Source organism: Leptosomus discolor, chromosome 3, assembly GCF_034619465.1.
Source record: "Leptosomus discolor isolate bLepDis1 chromosome 3, bLepDis1.hap2, whole genome shotgun sequence".
Classification (NCBI taxonomy): domain Eukaryota; kingdom Metazoa; phylum Chordata; class Aves; order Leptosomiformes; family Leptosomidae; genus Leptosomus; species Leptosomus discolor.
In genome coordinates, this window is record NC_141393.1 from 4,809,452 (window position 1) to 4,834,500 (window position 25,049).

A 25,049-nucleotide genomic window follows, 5' to 3' on the forward strand; every position below is an offset into this window, starting at 1 on the left:
TGCAGCTCTTGTGTTTAAAAACCTGGGTTGTGGGTTGTTGGGTTTTTTTTCTTTTTTTTTTTTTTAATGAGCATTAGCCTCCCAGTACTCGAATGCCATTCATACTTTCACAGCAATCTGCTAAGGCAAAAAAAAAAAGCTGGACCCAAGGCCTTTTCTTCCTTTGTTTCTGTCTCCTCTTATTTTACATTAATTTTTTAAAATATACATCCCTGTATTATGTATTAGTTTATATGTAGTTATATTTACTGTATACACAGGGAACGGGAAAAGGTTTAATTCCATCTGTTTTTCTTTACAGATTGCTGTGAAAGTATGAGAGGAATTTAATTATTGAGAAGCTACTGCTTGTACCTGCTTTCCTCTATCTTTCCCTGCTTGCAGAGACTGAATTGGATGTAAAGAGATGAAGGGGCTGTAACAGCCCCAAATTTCTCAAGAGGCGATCTTCAGCTTTTTTTTTTTTCACTTGGAATTTGAGGCTCTGCCTGGTTTGCGACCAGAGGGGAGTCAAGTGTGTAATTGCTGTGGGTGCTGTAGAGCTTGTTTTAATCAAGTTAAAGTAACAGAGCATGGCAAGGGTAGGTGCTGAAGTCTCGGAATAAATATACTTGTGCTAGTGCAACTTTTTCCTGTGTCAGGAAAGGATTAAGAGTGTTGGAGTAAGAGCCTGATACCCTTACAGTTGAGACCCTTCACCTGGCCTTGTTTTGGCAGAGCCAACTTTGGGAATGACGCTGCACGCGGTGATGTCACAGATGGAGGAGGGGATAAGGTGGGTGACGGGCAGCTCTGTGACTCCAGCCGAAGGAAGCACGAGGAGTTGTGGTCACGCAGAACCCCCGTGTCCTAGGAACGGGTGCCGTGGTAGCTGAGCGAGCCACGGTAAAACTCAGAGCAAACACAGCTGGGCTGTGCAGTGCTCGGCATCAGAGCGCTCGTGTCTCATCTCCTGCTGGCTCCAGGAGATGGTGACTGTGCTCTGAGGCTTTCTGTGGATCTGAGGTAAAGATTATACTGTGAATATATATTTATACAATAGACCACGACAGATGCCAAAAGGCCTTTGTGGAGGTGTATAGTGGCTTTAAGTTTGTGTAAATGGCTTTTGTGTGCGATAAACCCGAGCTGCTATGGACTGTCACATCGACTTGGCTTCTACAAACCTCTGTTAACTTTCCAGGCATCTAATCAGAATAACAAAACAGGCATGGCCTGATTCCTCCCTCCCATCCGGGTGGCGGGCAGAAACAGATTTCATGTGCAGTTGTGCATGTTTAATGCTTCTGCCTGTTTGACCCAAGAGTCCTGGCTTAAATCTGTACCTGGCTCCTGCTGCTGCACAGGTTCGTGTTGCAGGAGACCTCTTGATGCTCAAAAACTACGCAGCGTGTGGAACCGCTGCTCAGGCTGGTAATCTAAACTCAGCTTCGGCCATTAATCTGCTAGCTTTGTCCCTTATTTTTAGTATGTAATCCTGCATTAGTATGGCTTTGGCAAAACCCCAAGTTCTAGCATTGCCTACAAAGCCAGAACTAAGGAGTTAATCAATGTTGAGTTTATTGCGATGTATTGTTACACCTTGAGCAAACCTGTGAAAGCCACTCAGTGCAATGCAGCTGAGCAGTGCCGTGGCGAGAACAGTGAAGGTTGGTTTTGGTCAAGTTTGGTACGTTGAGACTACTAGAAATGTAAACTTAGCTCTTTTCTAACACATAGCTAAAAGGTGCAGCTGTCCTGCTGGCTGGATTCATTGGCTTTATCTGGCAGCTTTGGAGAAGAAGTGAGACTTTGCTGCCTGGCTTGCAGAGGCGGTGCCTCTCTGAGACTGCTGCCATCTTTCCTTGCCTTAACATCAGCAGCGTTGTTCATGCTGCTGCGTTTGTATGGCTGCTTGTGCAGCCTCTTTTGCTGTTGAGCTGTGCCTTCTGATGCAACCCGTGCGATGGAGAGCAACAGATGTCACGGGGGAACTTCTGGCTGTTGGGAGCTGCCGTGCGAGTGAGCGACCTTGGCTGCTGCCGCTGCCCGCTTGGGGGGCGAGCAGAACCGCGAGCTGAGAAAATCAGCGTCTGCGTTCAACCTTTAGTTTAGATCTTGCTGCTCTTTGGTCCTTTGTGAGAAAATGCAGTGAGTGTTTTTTCCTTTGTATCATTGAGAAGTTTCGTTTCCCCGTTCCCATTAACAGAAGTGAGTGGTGATTGAAGAGCAGATGTCAGATCGGGTCTCTGCTTGCAAGGAGAGCAGGGAAAGGGGAACCGCTTACCCAAAAGACAGCGAGGTCGCGTCTAAACACCTGAGCAGCTTCTTGAACCGTTCACGGTGGTGTGGGCAGAGCATGTCTGTACACGAGTGTGTGAAGGAAGGAGCCGGGGAAGCCTCAGGGACTCCCTGGAAATAGCGATGGGAAGCCGCAGACTTGCTGAGTAATGCAGAGAGCCCTCTCGGGCTGCAGTCCTCCCCCAGCCCTCTCCCTCTGGAAGAAAGAAACCTTTGATCCTTTACAAGCACTTTGGAAGAAGGTAGTGTGAAGATAATTTGTTATCTTCTGACTTGGGAGATAATAGGTGTGTGTTAGAAGTTAGTGATTTTAAGGGAAAACTTGCAATTTCTGGAGTCTGGTGGGGCCGAGGATGCTTTCCTCTGGCCCTGATGGGTGCCAGATTTTATCCCAAATAACATCCCCTTACAAACACCACAAGAAATGTTTTAGTTTCCTAAAGAATTTTCAGTCCTGAATGATATAGAATCATAGGATCATTTAGGTTAGAAAAGACGTTTAAGACCATAGACTCGAACTGTTAACCCAGCACTGCCAAACCCACCATTAAACCATGTCCCTAAGGACCACATCTATGTGTCTTTTAAACACCTCCAGGGACGGTGACTCCACTGCTTCCCTGGGCAGCCTCTTCCAGTGCTCGATAACCCTTTTGGTTAAGAAATTTTTCATAGTGTCCAATCTAAACCTCCCCTGGTGCAACTTGAGGCCATTTCCCCTTGTCTTATCGCTTGTTGGTTGGGAGAAGAGACTGACCCCCCCCTCACTACAACCTCCTTCCAGATAGTTGCAGAGAGCGATCAGGTCTCCCCTCAGCCTCCTCTTCTCCAGGCTGAACACCCCCAGTTCCCTCAGCCGCTCCTCACAGACCTGTTCTCCAGACCCTTCACCAGCTTCGTTGCCCTTCTCTGGACACGCTCCAGCAGCTCAATGTCCTTCTTGTAGCAAGGGGCCCAAAACCGCACCCAGCATTCGAGGGGCGGCATCACCAGTGTCCAGTACAGGGGGACGATCCCTTCCCTGGTCCTGCTGGCCACACTATTTTGGATATCAGTGTCTTCATGCTCATGGTTTGGTGAACCCCATGACAAGGTCTGTGCAGTTTTGGGGGGTTTGGGTCAGCTGCAGGGCAGGAGGACAGAGCATAGTTTTCCAGCGCGTTCCTCGCTCTGTGTCAGCAACAGGTGTGCATGCTTTGCTTTATCCCTGGATAAATGTGAGGTTGCTCGTTCCACTTTCACTGATGCTAATTCCAACTCCCGGCTTTATCGCCCAGGTGGTTTCAGGGCGTGAGCTGCTGCACAGTGAATCCCTGCCCTGCCTTATCTTGTGTGAACTTGCCTGGATGGCCAGGTTGCGGTGGAAACCTCTTGCCCTTCCCCAGCAAACCCTTGCCGGAGGTACCCGGCTGCTCACCGCTGCAGGCACTTGAACAAGAGCAAGGTCGTCTCCCAGACAGCGGTGGCCACGTCCTGTAGCCGTATTGTGTTCCTAGCTTGCTCTTGGCACCGCTGCTGCATTTTGTCAGGCGTTGGCTCTACAGCTGTATTAAAAGAAAAAAGCGAAGGCTTTTGTTGAAGCAAAGCTACTCTTTTTCTGGGATTTAATAAATAGTGTGTCTGTGTTAACTAACATCAAGCAACTGGGAGCAGACACAGCCCAACAGATGGTGCAAACAGCGGCATGTTTGGAATGGAAAATATTTACCTAGAGGGTATTTGAAGTGCTGAGATTGTGCTCTGCAAATGGCTTAATTGTATCAGCGTAATCAAGTGAAGAAGAGCAAGATTTATTGACAAGTCTCATTCTCCTCTTGCTGTTAGCAGTTTGTAGGGGGTGTCAAGCACTGTTGAGCTTCACTTGAACAGGTTTTCTTCCCAGAGAAGAGCAGCTTTGATACGTGAATGGCTCAGTCTGTAATTTCGAGTGTCTACAGTTTTCTTCTGTTGCTGCATAAATCATGCTGTCAGGGCAAGTATTTAAATGAAAGAAACTTGGAGCTTGAATTGCTGTTTATTATGCTTCCCCCTAGTCTTAGTTTTGAGAGGACTTCTGTAAACAGAGCATGGAAATGTAGTTATAAAAATACAGTTTAAAAAGAATACAAAAAAAGTAAGTTAAATTTTTGCCATTGGGGTCGAAACTGGCAGGGCCATCTAGACCTTTGGCTTTTCCAGGTGGTGGATGCTTCATGCATGCCTCAAAGTTGTGTGATTTTAAAAGTGACCTGAGATAAGATTGTGGATGATCTTACTGGAAGCTGTGCCTTTTTCCTTACATAGGTGAGATTTATACGTAATATCTTATTTTCATATCTTAAAACCAGTGCTCAGGTGTAGTTGGCTCCTCGCTGGTGTTCTCTGGGCAGTGTTTTTTGGGAATGGGTACCCCTTGGATGGGAAGGCTGAGGAGGATGTTGAGTCATTGCAAGGGCTCCCTTTGTTCCCAGCGTTGCTCAGCAGCTGAAGTTAGCCAGGTTAACAAATTCAGAGCAAGTTTGATGAGCTGAAATCCCTGCCTGCTCTGACAGCTGAGCTTTCACTCTGCCTCGGAGTGTCACCTCGCAGAAGCTCTGCTGTCTTTTGTGTCTCCGCTTGGAGCGTGAAGAACACGCCTTGTTTTTTTCAGTGATGTATAGGGCTGCTTAAACTGAAATCAAGCCAACCTAAGTTCTAACTCCGCAGTTTTTTCTTGTACTGTAGCAATGCTTGTGTTAAATGAACTGCCTTTAGGTTTTTCTCCTTCCTAGAGCTTGAGCCCTGCAGTTAGTGCTCATGGACAAAGTCACAGAGGGCTGGTTGCTCCCGCTATGGATGGGGAATATGCGTGGAGTGGCTGAACGTCTTGTTTAATATTGTATTTCACCTGTGGCAGATGTGGGTGTAGTTTCCTTGTCTAGCCCAAGTTGCTGGGCATCTTCTCCCGAAGAGCTCTGGGGGAAGATGAGCTTGGCAGTGAAGCTGTTTTCAAGAAGATCCTCTTTGCAGCTGGCTGATGGGGAGCGTGTTGCTAACCGTGAGCAGATTAAGGAAAAAATACTGTTACCTATTTGAGGAATTTGTGAATACAGATACTCCTCTGAGACTTCTTGTAGCGTTTGTAGTGACTGTGGATGGGAGGGCTTTCTTTTAGTCCGCTTGCCAGCTTGAGAAAATCCCAGGGAAAATACCCCAATTAAAGAAACTGTTGCCTTAGCTAAATCATATGTGGTATCTCTTAAACTGCTTAGTATTTAAAAAAAAACCAAAAAAAACAAAAAAACCCTTGGTACCTATATTTTCCCTCCTTAAATATTAGTTTTTCAGAGAGGCACAAATCCCTGGAGATTATGTGCATCTTGGGACCCAAGCATTTATACAAGCCGTGCTTCTAATGTGCTGGGGCTAAGCTACAAGTGACTCATTAGCCAGATGGAGCTATAATTTATTTCTGTCTTCTCAAGTAAGCTAATCCCCTGGACCTAAACTGAACGAATATCCCGTGAAATGTGGTATCTGTGCAGGGTGAAACTTGAGATTTAAATGCAAAAAGCGAAGGGTGTGTTTAAAAAATCCAGGGCAGTGTTAACTAGCAGAGAAAGTCAGGTGCAAGCGCTAATACTGCACTGGAGTTCAGAAATAGTTATTTTCTGTGGCACGGGCTCTGTTTTGGGGAACAAAAGTGCAATTCTTTTGTTCAACACGGGATGGGAACAGTAACAGAGTCTGCATGTGGGCTGGGACAGATGCGGTTTGTTCCCCTTTTTCAGAATGACTAAAGGGATGTTGTGAGTTCTTGAATTTATGAACGAGACGGGAGCGTGTCTGCAAGTGTTGAGCCTGGCACGGGCGCTGGGCTCTAAGAATCGTGCCTGATAAACATCAGGTTAAATATCAAATAAGCATGGAAGGTGAGTATTTAACCGAATAACTTGGAAATTGTGTAGCTAAAGTCGCTGTGCCTCTTGTTGGCAGGAGCGAGGGGGTGTGTACGTGCAAGTTCTGCTGGGTGTGCCTTGCCTGGGGATTGCAGTTTTGAGTGGGTAGAGAGCTGGTGCAGCCGCCCCGGAAAGTTGTCCGAGGGAGGGCTGTGAGTAATAAGTCCCTCTGCCAGCACTGCTGGAGGGATGAGAAGTAATATTTTTGTGAGGGTGTCTCGTGTTCCCACAGCGAACAGGAATGGGAGGGATGGTAGAACTAAATCCTGAGCAGTTAAGCTGCGATGTGAAGGTGTTTTAATGTAGCGTTTGCTTGGTTTAATTTAAGAATCTCCTTTGTCCTGTTTCTTTTTGTGTGGCGTAGGATTTTTTTTTTCCCCTTATAGATTCCTTCTGTTTTTTTTCCTAGATGGCTTGTCAGTGTAATGTGGAAGTATAAATGGGAATGGAGAAACTTGTTTGTAATGGTAGGTTGTCGGATGACAATTGGAAACAGCATGTGAGCCAAAACACTGCCTATTTACCCCGTGGCAAGGATGCCACTTTATAAAGACATCTTGACAAGGGGTGGATGGTGAAGGATCATCTTGTCGTTCTGCATACAAGCTAGCAGCAATGGTATCCTTCCAGAAGTGATTTTAAAATGCCCTTGCACATGCTGGGCTGAGATGGGAAATTACTGTGTTACCATCAGAGCAGAGCTCTTGTTTGCTGTTCCTAGGTGTGCTTAATCAATCCTAGTTACAACCTGAGGCTTTTACTTGTTTTTATTTTTTTCTCAAACCTTGCTTCTATATGAAAGGCTGGATTTGTGTATGTGACATTCCCTGCTGCGCTTCTGAGGTGAAATCTGTGTGTCTCTGGTCACAGTGTTTGGGGTGGAAGCGTTCATTTGGCCTTTGCTCCGCTTTGCCCTGATGAGCAGGAGGAGGACAGGAGCAGTAATTGGGTCTGCTGAGGCTCTGAAACTCATCCTTGCCACGCTGTGCTCTGGATCCAGCGTTGTTCCACAAGTGGAGGGAAGTGCAGGGTGGTGGTCTGAGGCTCAGTGGAGCTCGCATTGCTCAGCCAGCTCTGAGATCAGACCTCATCTAGTCTCGTACATGTTCTGCACTTGGACTAGCTGTTATAATTGCATATTTATGGCTGCTCTTGAAGCAGCTGAAGCCTTTAAACATGTCTAGCCTCTCTGGTCTCAAAGCAGCAATCATTTTCTGCTTATACTTGGCCCTACGTTGATGACCAACGTGCCTTCTGCCACTTGATGTCTTGAGCCTTTACAACGCGTGTTTTGCCGAGCGTGTGACTTGACCTGAGCATCTGGTGTCGGGTGGTGGGAAACGCGTAGGGATGGCTGCAGGGTGTGATCGTCCCGGCTTGGCTGAAGCAGTCGGATGAATTTATGGCCAGCTGCGTGCTTGTGTGTCAGCAAGGCAGAGGTGGGCTGCTCTGGGCTCTTTGTGGTTAGGTATTGTAATTGTTGCAGTAATGTATTGTAATGATCAACTTAATTACACTTGTGAAAAATCTGCTTAATTACATATTTACTTTAGGGATTAGCTTCTCCTTTAAGCATTCAATATTGACTCTGGCTGAGACAAATTTTCAAGATCTGCTTCCTTCAAGAGATGACTAATATTAGATCACTTAGTGCAGGAAGCTGGTTTTATCAAGTAGCTGTAACTAATCATTTTGAAAGCTCCAGCTTAGTGTGGAGCATCTGTGCTTTTTCTCCCCAAAAGACAAGCTTTTCCTCCCATCCTTCTCAGCCCTTCTGAAGTTTTCTGTGCTGAATATAATTCTAGACTCAAGCCTTTTCAGTGAGCTGTGTGCACTCAGAAAATAAATACAAACTGGGAGGAGACTTAATGTGAAGACAACTGATGAATAATTAGTTAATTGAAATGTTAGTATGTTGTTTGGATAACTTAATAGCCAAATTAGAGTTCCCACTCCGTGCTTTCTGTGCTGCTCAATGCACTGTATAAATAGATTATCGCAGTAACTCCTCTCTGTCCAGAAACTACTAGATACGACAAACTCTTCCCTTCTGAGTTGGAGCCAGGCTCCAAAACTTAAGTTCTCGGCAATGTAGCAGGATGGCAAGCTGGTTTACGATAGCAGCTTCCAGCACAGCCAGGAGATAAGTAAAACTACCTTAAATGTTATACTATTGGGGGTTTAAAGAGTAATCCTCTGTCTGCCCCAAAGCGAGGAGAGCTTGTCCTCTCCCTGCACCATGCAGCTTCTACATGGACTTTGTTCCCTGTGCCCTCAGTAGGCACATCTGTTTTCTTTTTCTGAATGGCAGTGGAAATACTCCAAGCAGTATTGCTTTAAGGTGTGGGGCAGTTTTCCCGACTGTTTTTGGGGTCATCTCACTTATGTCTAAGCCTGTGTGGAGCGCTTATCCTCAGGTTGGTTGAGGAGAAGCAGAAGGGCAGGCTGATGTGTAACTGTGCCCAGCATCACTAACGCTACGAGCTTCCCCAGGCGTTGTTGGGGGACCTTTGTGTGCGTTGGCTGTGTTGGGGGATGCTGCAGTTGGGCAATGGTTGCAGAGAAGGTGACAAAGATTATGGGAGACACAACCTGGGTTAGATCCCTTGCCTTTCCTTCCCAAGAGAATGGGTCTCCCAAGGGATGGTTGAGTTGAAGAGTTGTCTTGTGTAGAGAAAAATACAGTTGAAGCACGTGCTTTCCGTGGTGTTTTTTAAACTGAGTTGGTGAATCAGGAATTGCACTTGCTTAACTAGTTTTGATTGTCTTTTTAATGGTGGGTGCTTTTTTTGCCCCTTGGAACAAACAGACTGGAGAGGATTTGAATTCTTCCTGCAAAAATCCAGCTCTGTTCATAGTGATCAGTTGTGAAATTGGAGAATTGGTTTTGTCTTGGCCCCCAAATTAGGTTTTTAGCTTCATCTTGACTTTTTTTTTTTTAAACTCTGTGGTTCCTGCTTTAAAAAAAAAAATAGTGCTCAGAGCACAAATAGCGTTTTTAAGCAAATTATCCTGGAGTCATCTGGTCAGTTAGTGCCCTGGAATTTGTGCACACTTACATGCACAAAATAAGTAACAGACCTTCCTGTTTTCCTATAAATGTGTGGAATTTTTGTGACTTTAAAGCTGGGTTTTAGACTTCAAAAAAGCAGTTTTGAAAATACCTGATTCTTTATGGTTAACTAAAATTTAGGGCGCTCTCCCTTATTCCCATCATTCCACTTCTGAAGCTATCATAAATCTGGGAACAAAAGGAAGTTGAAGTTTAACTCCCACTTGCCAAGATGGAAATCTTAATTCGTTATGTTTGATTTACATCAGAGAAAAAAGTTGCTCTGCCTGTGCTGGTCCTTAATTCACAGCCTCTGAAAGTGCTGTCTCACGTATTTCTGAAATCAAAAGCTTTAACTTCATGAAGGTCACTTGGGAAGGGAGAATGAGGAAGATGGAGAAAAGTAAGGAAAGAGGAGAACTGATCTCTTCCAAGATTAGCAGTCTTGTAAACTGCAGTTCCTTCTTATCAAGGCTGACAACTTTGAAGCAAATGGGAAATGATTCCAGAAGTTGTTCCATGATTGCTTTAGTTTGGTAATTTTATTAAAAGCTGTTTTAAGGCTTCTCCAAAACAATGCCAAAGCTTCTTTTATTATTGTGGTTGGTGGGGGAAATAATATTGAGGAAAACCTGTTCAAAACCTAATTTTTTTTTTTTGCCTTTTCCCCTCTAGGTTTTTTAAATAGCTAAGAAAAAGCACAATGGAGTTTTATGAGTCCACCTACTTTATCATCCTCGTTCCTTCTGTGGTTATTACAGTCATCTTCCTCTTCTTCTGGCTTTTCATGAAAGAAACTTTATATGATGAAGTCCTTGCAAAACAGAAAAGGGACCTAAAGTTTCCACCTACCAAGACTGATAAAAAGAAAACGGAGAAGAAGAAGAACAAGAAGAAAGAAGCTCAGAACGGGAACATCCATGAGTCTGATTCTGAAAGTACACCTCGGGACTTTAAGCTTTCTGATGCCCTGAGTACAGATGAAGAGCATGTCGCTCCTGTTCCCTTGAGTGTGACTGAAGCGTCTACCGGCGTTAGAGAACGGAAGAAGAAGGAGAAGAAGCATAAGGCCGTTCAAGATGATCATGTAACCAAGGAGTCAGAAGGATCCAAGTCTTCAGGCAAGAAAGTAGAACCAGTCCCTGTTACAAAACAGCCCACTCCACCATCTGAATCAACAACATCTAAGAAGAAGTCTGGGCAGAAGAAGCAGAAAAATGGAATGGGTATCTGATGTTGCATATGCTTCTTGCACAGAACGCCAAAACCGTGTTCTGCTTTTTTGCAAGGCCCCGGAGTGTCTCTCTCAACTGTTCTGCCTGATCTCTATGGGGCAAAGCTCACTTCTAACCTTTTCCTTTTTTACAAGCTCTTGCTTTTTCCTCCCCCTGTTTTTCATCTGGCAGCAATGCTTTGGTTTTCCTCCTCCTGTCCTTGCTTTCTTCTACTAAAGATTAAGTGAAAGAATAGCTCGTATCTCTACTTTGCTCTATGGTTTGGCTACTTTGCTCTCAAGCTGTCGGAATTTTGATTATCTGAAAGAAGTCGTTAGATGTTTGCTGTGTGCATTCTGATGTCAAGCTATGAAAAAGTGGAGTCTAAGAGTAGTTGCTCTGATAAGGAAGGGCATCTAGAGAAACCTCGTAGCAGACTGTGCCAAATAAATCATTGTTTAAGTGCAGGCTTAATGTATGGAGAGGTGTTTGGTGGCTGATTCATGGAAGGAAGCACTTAGAGCTGCTTCCCACCTGCTACACCTCTATAATTGAATGGAACTGATGCTAAAAGAAAGCTGGTTCAGCTGTTGTAATGAAACTTCCAACCTAGAACAGACCGAAAACTGTAGTGAGAACTGACTGTCTTGACCATATTCTCAGCATAAGTTGACTTGTCTCAGCGTGGTCATCTGAATAGAAGTTAAAAAAAGAATAAAAATACCCAGTTTCAGAAGTAAGTGAAATGCAAGATATTTGCAGATCACCATTTTGAGATGCAGGCGTAACAGGTTAGCTACAGGGAGTGAGGAAAAAGAACGACATTGCTGCTTGATGTGGTGATTTTTTTTTTTCTTTTTCTGAAAAAAGGGAGGAAAAAAAAGACCCACCCACTACCAACAAAAAAAGTATCAAATCTTGTTTGTGGGTGTTCTTTGAAAATCTCTGTGGCATGGTTACAACGTGGTCTGCAAGCACTGTTTGAGGGCAGCCACAACTAGCTCTTATCCTTGATTACAGGAGCGAACACCCATAACCCTGTATTGTGTGTGTCAGCTCTGACAAGAATATTATATAGCACAGGCTGTCCAAAAAGATAAAAATTAATCGCTAGAAACAAATTTAAAAAGAACAGTTCCGTAATGTGAAACACTTATTTTCTGCTTCTCACAGTCCCAGTAGCTGTTGGGGGTGTGTGTGGGGGTGTGTGTGTGTAAAATGCCCAAGTGGGGAGTGGGGGGGGAATAAAATACTTCCTGAAAATGGGAAACTAATATGGGTAACACGTGCTGTCTGCTGTGTCACAGTGAAACCCGGATTGGATTTAGTAAACTTACTTGCACTCCTGTATGTTCTGCCTGCAGATAAGATTCCTGTCTGTCAAAACACACTAGGTGCTGTCGCTCTTGATTCTGCTAAACCTTCCTATTGCTTTGGGGTCTCTGATAACGGGAAGTGTATGTTTGTGAGTGCATGTGTGTACGTGTGTATGGATAACTTTGCGTTCTGATTTAACATACGGGGTTTCTCTCTTCTGGGAACGGCCTTTGGTAATTACAGATTTACTAATTTAAAAAGTGATGATGAGAATATACAGAAGAGCATATTGTCTTAATTGTCTGTTCCAGATGATCAAGATACTAAGACTGATTCTGTTGCATCTCCTGCCAAAAAGCATGACCCAGTGCTGCTCCACCAGGAAATAAAGCAAGAAAATGTATCGGGAAAGAAAAAAGTCTCTGCGAAGAAGCAGAAAGTTGATAATGGTGAGAATACAGACTCTGACTTAGTTCAGATAAACCTGACTGTTAAACCTTTTTGCCATCCATACTTTAGTTTCTTTCCCTTTGGAAAATAAACTTCTAGAAGAATAACTCCCTTTAATTTGAAAAAGCAGGAGTTCCAGGTAGGAAAGATTGTTCAGCCTGAGATGCTGTTTTATGAACATCTGGTACCACTGAACGTGGGATGATGCTGTTAACCTTCCTGAGCTCTTCTGGATCCAAACAGCCACGCTTGAATTGAGGAGTAATGTGTTGATTTAGAAGTGTATGCTGAGCAGGCTCCAAGTTGCTCTGAGCAAGACACGTCTGGAACTGCTGCAGTCCTCTGCCCCAAGCAAGGCTGCAGCTTTTTTAGCTGGTTGCTTTGACCACGTTCCTCTCTTATTCTCCTTTTGTTAGCTAGCTATTGCTCCAACATAAACTGCTCATCTTTGCTGTCAAGGCCTTTACTGTTCGTCATCCCTCGTTCTCTGCCAAGATGCTGTTTCTTGTCTCCTCTTGGCTCAGTGTGCCTCTGTGTTTGTGTGTGGCTTTTTTTTTTTTCTACAATGAATGCCGTTGTGCATGTGGCTTTTGGGAAGAGCGTGACCATGAAGTTCTGTGAGGCCACCTTGTTAGCTTCTCAAAACTTGTCTTTGCTGGGACAGCTATGAAGAAGTTGGCTGGCAGCTGGTGGACTCCTCCTGGAGTAGACAATGTTGGTCACTGTTTCCTTTGTACTTTGGTCAGGTCATCAGGGTGCAGATCAGTTGTAAGCCCTGGTCAGACCAGGGTGGGGTTCCAAGTAGTGTAGGGTTCCTATATGTTATAACAACAGAAAAACTTTCAGATTATTCCTGGAAGAAACCTACTGATGGGGAACCTAGGGTGTGATTGCCTTCTATGGTGAATGTTCTTGTGCTTTTCGTGATGCATCTGTTGCCCTTTGTTGAGGGGGCATTTTATGGACCACAAACTTGTTTTGTATGTGGCAAATAAGTGTCAGTACCAGCTCAGCCAGCATTAAAGCTAAGTTGTCAGTGCTACACAGGAGTAGCTCATGCATTATTTGAATGCAAGCTGTTTTCTTTTAAAGCCACCTCTCCGAAATGACAGAGCAAAAATTGGCTGCAGTGGGCATCCAGATTAGCCCAGACAGTCCTGTGGGGATTTCAGATGTTACTGACACTGCAGAATGTCTCGTTGATATTAAATAGACTTTGAAAGGAGGGGAAGTTAAGAGGAAGGGAAAAGGTGAGGATGGTAACTGGATTAGGTGGTCAATATTTCTGCTAGAGGAAAACTCTCCTCACTTCTGAGCTTGCAGTGTACCTGCAGATGTTTGCTGGTTGCTTGAGTGGAAAGACTCCAGCAGGTGACACACAAGGTACATCTGGCCTGTTCTGTTCCTTAAGAGCAGCCAGAATACAGAAAGGTTTTATAACTCTCTCTGGCAGCCAGGAATGTGTATTTGTCTTGCACTGATGCCTGAAACCTTGAATCCCACCCAGTTCCTCCTCTCTCTGGTCTGCCCTGTGGCATCTCTTGTCCATCAGCCCTTTGGTCTGGGCTGGCTGGATCAGTGAGCTTCCCTGCTGTGGCATGGCTCTTCGGACAGTGTCTTGCATACTTCAGGCAGCGTGGACCAGCAGCTCGGGAGCGAGGCAAACAGAAATCCAGCTCTGTTGCCAGCTGTATCTGTTGTCCCTGGTCTGTCGCTCTTCCTCTCCCCTCCCCTGCTTTTGTCTTGGCAGCACAGGCTGAAAAGCTCTTTGGGCAGAGGCTGATCCTTTCTGTGTTTATACACTGCTATGTGGGTGGAGACCTGAGGTCGGTCAGTACCTCTGGGTATCTCTCTGAATATTAATGATGCCTAAAGCCTGCTCTGGCAGATGAGAGATCTTCATTAAGTTGAGTCTGCATGTGAAATAAGCTTGATTGCTGTCCCTACCACACGTTCTGCCTGAATGGTTTAAGGTCACAGGTGATGTGATCTGGCAGAAAATGCTGGCAGTAAGGTACCAGGTTTTAACAGAATAGGGACAAAGGACTTTACTGGTACTTCAGGGATGCTGGTTGATTTCATACGCAGCCACAAGTAAACCAGTCTCATTGCTGCTATGTGCAACTTTCTCATTAAAGTGAAATGAAAGTCAGAATGTAAAGATTCTTCTCTGCTGCTTGTTAAAATGCTAAAAAGCAGCTTTGGAAATAGAAATTTAATTGAAGCTATTAAAGTACTATGCATTAGAGACCTTTATTTAATGAACTTACCTGAAGAGCTTTAGTGAGTTAAGCTGTGAAGGATAGTAGAAATAGAGAGTATAGCTAACTATTGCAGTTAGAGATGCTTTAATCCAACTCTCTAATAGGTTACGCACCTCTTCTAAAAATGTTGGTGTTTAATTATTACAAAGCTTTAACCCATCCAGTGGACTTTCGATTACAGTTTTGGTGGATGAACCCCTTATACAAGCAACTACTTATATTCCTTTGATGGATAATGCTGATGCAGGCACTTTGGAAAAGCGAGAAGTGGTTGAAGTAGCAAAACAAAACATGCATGAGGGGATCCAGAAGAGCAGTGGCAAGAAACCGAAGAATGGAACGGATAAAGGTAAGAAACCAATAAAGCAGTACGTCTCCAGCATAACCTGCTTGCAAACCTAAACGGGGAAAACGTGCTGTGTATGTAGGGAGGGGAGTCCTCTCTTACTTGCTAGGAAGAAGTGATTTGAGGAAAACGTTGTGGCTGCAGGACACTGCTCTTGTCTGTGCTCGTTTCTCTCCTGTCTTTGGCACTGTTGAAAGGGCTTTGCGCCCTCTGAGTCCTTTTAATGCGGACTGTAGGCTTTTGTGTCCTCACAGTGAGCAAACGGGTGATCCCAGACCACACAGATGCATGTGAGCTAGTTTTACAGGAGCTGGTTCAGGCGTCACTAACAGTGAGGGACTCTGGAGCTTTCAGCACGGGCTGTTGGAGTCTGCTTGAGAGCAGGAGTGCAGCTCTGGGGCTGTCATGGCACTAGCTTGGGCTGGTCAGCCAGTGTGCATCTCTGGGTGCAGCACAGAGTTACCTGAAGCAAATTGCAGGTGGAGATAGTCCGGCAGTTTCCAGTAAGACTGCGAATTTTCCTTTTAATACAGTTGGAGTTGGTTGGGTCCAACCCAAGGGGGAGCTTCCTTCATACTCTCCCACGGAGACCTGAAGTGATCCGTGAGCGTTGTGTCCCACCCTGAAAACTTTAAGTAGGCCCCTGACCTGCTGAAAGCATGCCAAACTTACTAAGCCATGAGGTGAGCCCCTCAAATGTGTGGGCAGCCAGAGAGGAAAACCCAAGTGACTGACTGAGCAGTGGCTCCCTGCTCAGGTTTGTGCAGAAGGCTGGCTTTCCAACAGTGTCTGCCTTGGTTGCTCGCTGCACTCTTCGAGACCTCTTTTTTTTTTTTTTCTTTTTACACTCTAAAATGCTCACTTGAAAGCTTCCTGGCCACTGTGTGTGGTACCAAGATGGGATTCCCACTTGCCTGAGGCTCCTGTTGTGCTTCTAGCTCAATGGCTGCATATTACTGCCCTGCAGCATCAAAGCCTCTCACACCCGTCCCTTCTCATCTCCTTTGCGTGCTGTAACCTTCTGTATGAGCTCCTAATTCTCCGCTGTCAGCTGGGATTTGCCCTCCCAATATAGAAATCTTCCCTTATTCTGACTGTAAGCTTCTTGGATGCAAGGGCAAGGTCTTCCTGCCTTCAGGGAGCACAGGGCTCAGACTGGTCCAGGCCAAGCTGCTACAGACTCCTGGCTGCCCGGACTGTGGTCTCAGGATTTTGGCTTATTCCTGGTAACAGTAACGTTGATGATGTCAATGCAGCAATGATGTGATCTGAAGTCTGTGGCCAAGACTAAGTTGGATTTAGGACTAGGAGGGTGTGTGCTCGAATTTGTCAGTGTCCACCCCCCCTTCCCTGCACTCTGTTATTCAGTGATCTGGTTTTATGCTCAATAATTTCTATTAGGGGTTTAGTTATCACCACTGCTTTTTTGTTGATTTATTTTTCAGACTCTGGGGAGGTTTGGGTTTGTGTGGCTTGGTTTCAGTAGCATGTTTAGCACCTGTGATGAGAAACCTGGACCCTTCTCCATGATCTTTGGGACATTTTCTGAACCAAGCATCACTTAAGTTTTTCCTTCCCCGCCACCCCGCTCCAATTCCTTCACGTACTTTTGTGCACTGGTGAATATTTGACAGAGATACTGGCTGCCTTTGGTCTTGTGCTTCCATTTACTGAAGTTAGGGGGCCACCTAATGACCTATGTCTGTGCAGCCTGTTTTTCATATGAACAATGTTTTTGTTGGAGCGTAGTTCAGTTGAATTGTGTTTCCTTGTTTGTGTCTTTTTAAACACTTAGTCATTAAGAGGGTTCTTACTGATTATCTTCCTACTGCTAAACTCCTTCTGCAGCAGTTCATTTGCAAACTCACACTGAGGGAATGTTTTTCTGGTTTCCATATATTGTACTCGGAAACGTGCCAGTTCTTACATTCATTACGTTGTTATTTGCATATTGCTTGTGGTGCCAGGCTGTCCTTTAAATGGAGAACTCGGCTTGAATTAATGTCATAATACACTGGAAAGGACTCTTCAAGTTTTCACATTTATGCTATTTTTGACTCCAAAAATCTGTGTTATGCTTTAACGTCTTGATAGCTCTGTAAATGTTACCAACTGTACAAACAAAGTGGTGGGATTTTTTTTCCCAAAACTATCAGCTGGCAGATTGTTATCAGATTTAAATGGGAGAGTTGTTTCGCTGAGTGTTCATGACCCCTTGCTTCTTGGCATTTCAGACTGAAATTGAATATAATGCATAATGATACCCCATTGCATGCTGTTTCAAGGCAAAATAAATAATTCTGTATAGAGTCCAAAGTAAATATATCCTCCCTTCTGCGTTGCAGAGAATGCTGAAGTAAAATTTAAAGACTTTGTAATGGCCATGAAGAATATGATCTTCACTGAAGACGAGGCCCGTTGCATAGTGGACGTGTTAAAAGAAAAATCCAGCGCAATTCATGATGTCTTGCAAAAGGTAAACGACTGTGAGTGGAGGGGAGAGCCGACTATTAAAGAAGCAGGAACTGGAAAGAGATGCTGTCGAATTAGCTGTATTGCTGCTCTGTTGTGATTTCCGCATTCTGTCTTTGGAAGACTTTTTCCAGCTGGTCTGTGCTTGCCTTGCATGCAGAAAGCAGTTGTCAGATGTCTGTGGGCTGCCATCTGCCATCCCATGGGCTGGCTAGGCAGGCTGATGGCTTTGACCGCTCACCAAGAGCAGAGATAACCATGGAGAATAAGGTATATAATGTACGGCTGCTGCTGCAGCTGATGGGTCGGTGTTGGCACGGGGTCTTTCACAAATGCGTAAACAGGCTAAACTGTAGCAGAAATGAAGAAAAAGCTGCTGTGGCTGTGCACTTGAGCAGCTAATTCTGTGTTGTGCAAGTCTCTCCATCTCTTAAGTCTATGTGTTCTAGTCTGCTGACTGCTTTGGGTATTTTTTCAGTGGATTGTAGGTCAACTCAGACTTGGAAGGGACCTCGGGGGGTTTGTAGTCCAACCCCCTACTTAAAGCGGGGCCAGCTCTGAGGTCAGCTGAGGCTGCTCAGGGCTTTATCCAGCCTAGCTTGAAACCTTCAGGGACTGAGACTGCACAACCCCACTGGGTAACCTGTGCCAGTGCTTGGCGGTTCCTTTTTGGTTTTTGTATTAAAACAGAAGAGAATGGTGACCACCAGCATCTTACAAATACCTACTCCTCCCTCCCGTGACCCATTATGATTACCACTTTGTGCTTGTAACATCCCGTTCGTCACTCTCGAAGTCTGGCAGTTCTGTATTCTGCAGATACGGTACAAGAACAGAAAGGCAGAACTGGAGATGTGTCAATTCAGTTAATGCAATATGGTAGCATGTCACACAGTTCGGGTTGGAAGGGACTTCAGGAGGTCCAACTGCCTGCTCAGAACAGGTTCAACATTGAATTCGGAGCAAGCTGCTCAGGGATTTGTCTGTCTGGTGCTTGAAAACCTCCAAGGATAGAGACTTCATGTTCTTTCTGGGCCCTTGTCTCAGTGCTTGACTGAAAACCCAGTAGTGGTACACTTGCAATGATATTACCTGTTTTATTTGGAACAGCAGCCAGCTTGCTTATTGTATTTTTTTTTTTTCTTTTAAAGGAAGGTTTGGTGTTAAAGCTAAACCTCTAGGGTCAAAATGTGTTCCTGAGTTTGTATACAACTAAAAAATCTAGGTTTCTGTACATGGAAACGTGAATATTTTCCTATCTGTAGCTCACGCAAGGCATTGGCAGTGTGTTTCCTACGGCGTACATACACAATACCATTAAAGCAGAGCTTCCAAACAAGTTCAGAGTGCATTTATGGGATGCTTATTGTTGCTTCCTCAGTTATCAGGCTTCATTGAGTGAAGTCTGAGCCCAAACATTTAGAAGGTTTGCCCCTTACTGCGGTTATTTCAGTTTTAGGACCGATATACAAGTGGCAGGACTGTGGGGATCGTTTCTCTAGTTCTGTTCCCAGTAGTATCTCCGAAACTTTGTGTGTCAGTGTGCCAGCAGAAACCTAATTATGTCAACTGGAGGCTCTCCTGTGAAGTGGAAGAAGAGACCAGATCAGTGTTCCCTTTTCCCTTTGTAGTGAGATAATTCAGGAGATTAAGTCCGTTGAATTATACCTGCTTTGAGTGTGGGTTGGACCAGGTGATCTTGGAGGTCCCTCCCAACCTCAATTATTGAGTGATTCAGCGTCTCTGCGTCTTTTTTTCCTTTGTTTCTCTTAATGGCTGTTCTTCGTTTTCCCCAGTGCCACCGCAGCGGCTCTCTTCCAACGCGGAAGCACCTTAAGAGCCCATTTATTCTCTTAATTGGTTTCAGTGCGTTTGAAAATGCATTTCCATGCCTAAGAAAATCGGTGCTGCAGGATCCATTAGTGGCAGAATTGGGTACTGGTGGTGCCATGTAGACAGACGATTTGGGGGCAGGAGGGGGTGGGTTTTTTCCTCTCAAGTTTGCTCTGCTGCCTGCTAGTGTGCTGGGCAAGGACTTCTGGCATGTATGATCGTTTTTATGTACTTTTGCTGCAGGCTAGCAAGGCTGAGTCGGCTGCAGCTGCACATCAGCTACAAGACAAAGAGAAAATGCTCGCTGCGATGAAGGAGGAGGCAGCCGTGGCAAAGGAGCAGTGCAAGCAGCTGACCCAGGTAAATATAAAGAGGTTCAGGTGTAGAGAGTGCCGTGGGAGAGGAGCAGGGGCTTGTAGGACTAGCAGCCAGCAAATGCTGGCTTACTGAGCTTAGTATAAACTGAAAGGTGGAATTTTTTATGTTGGGAAAGCTTACCAAGACACCGTGTTTGGTTTTCTGATAATGTATTTATGCAGGGTTGTTGTCCAGTAGCTTTTCCAGAGAGTTCATTTACTGAGACTTTTAAGCTGGGACTATTTTTCTATTCGAAAGGTTGCTTTAAAAACACTTTTTTCATGAGTATAATATGGTTTTGTGGATGTAAGTATCAAACACACTTTCTGCATCGCAGTTTTAACTTGGTACATACTCTAGCATTCACATGCTTGTGTGCTTCCAGGCGCAACAGTCATCAGTTTTCATCAAGAAGGAAGCTACAGAAAGTGTAGGCTGCCTCCTTAGCCCCTTGAGTTGCAGCTCTGATTGCTTTAGACTTACTGGATTGCTGATGTACCACTGTCAAGACCAGTTTATGAAACTTCTTTTTTTTTAATGAAGGTTTCAGAGGAAAGCAGTTATGGTAGAACAAATAATGATGTGGCTATGGAACGATTTGGAGACTTGGAGGGAGGATTCTTATGTTTTGGCTGGTTTGGAAACACATGGGCATTAGGCTCAGGAAGGTCACATTGTGGGACACGAGTCGGGCAGAGAAGGCTGGGTGGCTAAAGGTGGGAGCAGAGTGGCCAGAGGACGTGGGAGTTGGGAGCCTTGGCAGATGAGAAGGGAGGAAGGGGGTGGATGTTCTGGGAGCTCCTGGCAGGGCACAGGTAGGTGTTTATTTGCAGATGGGATCGAGAGGTTTGGGATAGTCGATGGGTAACTGTAGGGAGAAGGGACTTGTGCTGTGTTTGGTGGTGTGGAGGGGAAGAAACTCTGGCTCAGGATTGCAGGATGAAAGGCGAGGGAGGCATCTGGTGCTGCAGAAGCAGAGGGAATGTATGAAGGAGCCTGGGTGTGGGGGAAGCTGATGTGGCTGGGAATAAACATCTGCAAAGCGGTGCTTGTGAAGGCAAGGCAGGAACTGTGGAAAAGTAGAGGTCGTCAGAGGTTTTTTGCCAGCTGGATTGGGGGAGGGAAGGGAGAAGGAGAAATAAATGGGCATTCGTGAAAGCTGCGAGAAAATGGTTAAAAGCAAAGTTGCTGCAGTGCTAAAGTATCAGGATAAGCAAGGGGAAAAAGCTCAGCTTGACTGGCAAAAGGCACTTTTTCTTCTAATTAATGTGTCTCTGAAAACACTGCCAAAAACCGTAGAGGGACTTTAGGGTGCCGAGACGTTCCTGCAGTGGTGTTGATAAAGGTGATAACTGGAGAGGATAAATGAGAGCAAGAGATGCCTGACCTCAGAGGTATCTGGCAGAACACAAGCGAGGTGAAAGTTAATCTTCCCGGGATCTCTGGCACTGCCTTGGCAGGGCAGCTGAGTTAGCGGGGACTGCAGATGGGTGGTGGAATTGGTGGAGGGGTAGAAGGAAGCTGCAATATGTCCTGGTGCCCTCCTTTTTGTTGCATCTTAGCAGATGCAAATATGACATGGAGAAGGCTTTGTGTCAAGCTGCTTACACTGTATTTGCACACTTGTGGTGTGGCTCAAGTTCCTAAATGCCTCCGTGAACGTGGGCTTGGGAACTTGTCACTTCATTCAGGGGGAATAGCCTCCTGAAGCTAGTAAGTTGGATCTAGAAGAGAATAACTTTTATTGAAATTAAAATGTGGAAGAAGCTATAATTACTCTGAAGAGATGGAGGGTGTTCAGGCTAATAATTTAGAGCACTTAATTTGTGTGTCAAGGCTCCCTGGCACTGTAAGGAGCTGCGTGCTGTGCCGTGTAGCTGGAGACACCTGAAGCTTAGATGGTACAAATACCCCGTTCCGCAATGGGAGCGTGCTGAAAGCTGCACTTAATGCTTTTGCTTACTGCAGCAAGTGCACTTATATTGCAGGGGAGCAGCTCTATGGATTTCTTGGGTGTATGGGTTGAATTGCTGCCTAATAAATGATTAATCTAAATAGCAATGTGTATTTTCATTTGAGATCTATAATATGGAATAATGCTGATGGGATTCAGGGCTTCTCTGGCTGTTGCTGGGTACTAATAGCCCGTCTCCTCTGACAAAATGGGTGGCTTTGCAACCTGCTACAAAGCAATTATTTGCTCTAAAATGCTCTGTTGTTTTGCCACCGTTCTTTACCTGCAGTCTTCTGTTTTGCTAAACTTGGGATGCAAATCTAAGCTGCCCCGTGTGATATCTGTGGTTTCAATTGTAAGGACCCTGTGTACTTTGGTCAAACTCAATAGCAGTAAGACTCCAGCTCTTTTGAGACAACAGATCAGTGTTTAAATTGGCAGACCTCTTTTTAATAAATGTGAAATAATGCTGATCCTAAATCCTCATAAAAGTGCTGGAAGCTTGGTCAGGTCGAATACTGTAACTTCTCTGAGCGAAGATTGATGGTGACTTTGGTTTGATGCACTCTTGCTTGTTTTTAGTTATCTTAAAACACTTGACTGTTAGGCTCCAGAAAGGAGCAGTAGATAACTACTTTCCCTCTTCCCTTTCACTCCCACCCAAGGAGCTGGTTGCAGAGAAGGAGAGGAACGGCTTGCTCACAGCGAAGATGCGAGAGCGCATCAACGCGCTGGAAAAGGAGCACGGCACTTTTCAGAGTAAAATACACGTTAGCTACCAGGAATCGCAGCAGATGAAGATAAAGGTAAATACTTTACCAAAACTGTTTGAGTTGATGGTCGGGCCCAAGCAGATCAGTGCTGAGCCGGGGTGCAGCATCTGTTGTTTGCTCACACAGAAACTGGCTTCACTGATTATCCTGAGCTGTGAATGCAGCGTGCTGGTAGCTGGTGGTGTAACGCATCTGCGTGAGGATGGGAAGCTTTGTAGCGATTTCTTGTCCTAAAAGAAAGACAAGCCATTCTCATAGGTGACTTTCGTAGTCTGTAGAAGACCAGTGCTAGCTAGACAGCCTGTATCTGATCTAGTTACTTTTCCTTCGTGGTGTTCTGCTGAAATGGTATTCAATTAAAGTGTAGAATCTAATTGAAATACTCAAGAGAGCCACTAATGCTGATGATTGTTTACCAGCTGATAAATCTCATTTTTTTAAATTATAGTACAGGATGACAACATAGCATAACATACAAGAAACATCATTGCCTGGGAGAGTGCTTTGCTGAAAATATTTGAAGCGCTGACACTTGCAAATTTTTTTTAAGACCCTTGTTACTCTCTCCTGATGTTGTATTATAATGAGGTGACCTCAGGAGAGTTTGTTTCATCAGATGAAAAAGTTTAACTTGAGGTTTTCTAAGAAAGATGGCCCCTCTTCTGCCAACTTGACTGGTGCTTAGATTTCACATTCTGGTGTCTTTTTCCGATAAAAATGTCACAGCTTCAAGCCCAGCGTGTGAACTTCCCAGCTTTAATACTGTACCTTCTGTGTTGGCGCTTCGGAGAGCAGAATCTCTGCGGTTTTGGAAGAGAACTATGTTCTCCTGAGCAGAGACGACTTTCTTTGAACCTATATCGACAACGGCAGATAGGTTCTGGGGAAGGTTACAGCTGGCTGGGGAGGGTGAAGGAGATCTGGGCACGATCTCCTGGGCTCCTAGGGTGGCTTTTGCAGATGCGGCTGTGGTAGCCAAAGCTAGAGGAAAGGTGCGCAGAGGCCCCAGTGCTCTGGCTCTGCTCCCCCTGCTGATGTGCTGCAGCATTGCAGAGAAGCTGGAACGACTGTCAGTCCCCAGTTACATGGGGTTTGTGCCCCTGCTTCTGTTGGGATCTTGTATGTCTGTTGGCATTGGAAGAAAAAAAAAAAAGGGGTGGGGGGGAAGAACCCCCCAACAAATGTCCGAGGACCAGCTCGTAGGCGTGTTGGTGCTGAGCTGGAGTTTCTGACCTATAGGGGAGTGCTGTCTCCTGCTGTGGATGTTAGACAAACATTTGTTTGGATTTATTTTTTAAATACAAAATCCTCCTTGGTGAGTCGGCCATTTGATTAAAACTGGGTCTTGGAAATGGTGCCAGCCATATCTACAAACTGGCGCTGGTAGAAGAAGAAAGTATTAGAGCTGTGTGTGCTCAAGGGTTTTCAAAGCAGGCTGCTGGGCTGCAAAACCAGCGATGCTGTCGTCTGCATGTGCAGAGTCCGTTTTCTTCCTTCTGAATCCTGCCTTTTGATTTTGCTTGTACTGTTCTGAAGCAGCCTTGGGTTATTAGGGCTGCTTTCTGCCTGGGTTTGGAACCATGTTGAAAATGCAATCAAAGCATATTATTGCCTAAATAGAGGCTCTGTTTCATAGTCTTGACTTCAGGATATTAGAGGAGGACTAGCCCTTTGCAGTTTATGTGCTGTAAATCTGTGTAGTGTTAGTTATTTTATACTTGTTCTGCTTTGTTTAAAGGCTTTGTAAACTTCTAATTCACAGTACATTTACTTTATTTCCCTTTGGAAAAGTAACATATTTATATATCCAGTTATTGGCCGATATCTAAAGCTATACAGCTGAGCAGTTGGTATCCGAAGTAGCACTTGTGTAGTCTTTTAAACAAACAAAAAAGGTTGCCTTGATAAATAGGTTGATACATTGGTATAAAAGGAAACTGGTGTTTTTATTTGAGCAAGAGTGTCTGAATTGCACAGTTTAGTTTAAGAGTGGGTGTGTGAGGAGGGGTGTAAAGCTGCCTCTTTCTCAAAAATCCACTTAGTTTTATGTGCTCAAACTATTGTAATACCTTATCTGCTGTTACAAGTTGTTGAGGTATTTTTATTACTCCTTAGTTTAATCTTTTTTTTTTTTATTTGATCTTTCTTTCCCCATCAGTTCCAGCAACTCCGTGAGCAGATGGAGGCAGAAATAAGCCACCTGAAGCAGGAAAACGGTATCCTGAGAGATGCTGTCAGTACTTCTACCAATCAAATGGAGAGCAAGTATGTTAGCAGCTACTCAGAGCTCTGTGTTTTGTTTTTTTTAAGCCTTCCCTAAAGAGTTGTTCTGGCTTGTGCTCCTTTTGTTGCTATCTCCTTGGCTGTCGCTGAATTTGTGGTTAAACTAGGAACACAGATATTTTGTGCTGGGGAGGCACCTATTTGCATTGAGCCAAGGCTTTCAAAACAGATAACTGTCTGTATCGGTCTGAAGCCTGAGTTTTTAGAGAGTAGGTGCTGAGGCTTTAACAGAAAGAAGTGCAGAAGGGCTCGGCCACAGTTGGTGTTTTTGGCAGGGTATGTTTCCCTTCCCCTGGGGCTTCAGAAGAAATGCTGATGGTGGCCTCTTGGGAGAACAACAGCTCTAAACTTACAAATCAGTAAGGAAAAATATCCATGCCCTGCAGTTAACAATACTGCTGGGGTGGCACTTGGATGTAGCTGCTGGTGTTTGGAGAAACAAAAAAGGGGTCTCTAAGTTTCCTCTTCTGTGAGTTATGAGTTAGGATGCCCCTCAGCTGGAGGAGAAGGCTGCGTGTATTGCGGTAAAAGCTGAGT

The 25,049-nt window shown here is 44.8% G+C and overlaps 1 protein-coding gene across 1 annotated transcript in view; it reads left to right on the top strand.

The window, feature by feature from the left end:
- Positions 1-9,952: 9,952 nt before the first annotated feature.
- Positions 9,953-25,049, top strand: part of KTN1 (kinectin 1) — a 74,062-nt gene continuing 58,965 nt past the window's right edge. Inside the window, exons 1-7 of the mRNA XM_086462117.1 lie at positions 9,953-10,475; positions 12,092-12,229; positions 14,676-14,843; positions 17,186-17,316; positions 19,389-19,505; positions 22,122-22,262; positions 24,388-24,494. Of these exons, the coding sequence (XP_086318243.1) occupies positions 9,953-10,475; positions 12,092-12,229; positions 14,676-14,843; positions 17,186-17,316; positions 19,389-19,505; positions 22,122-22,262; positions 24,388-24,494 (1,325 nt within the window). The remainder of the gene's footprint in view (positions 10,476-12,091; positions 12,230-14,675; positions 14,844-17,185; positions 17,317-19,388; positions 19,506-22,121; positions 22,263-24,387; positions 24,495-25,049) is intronic.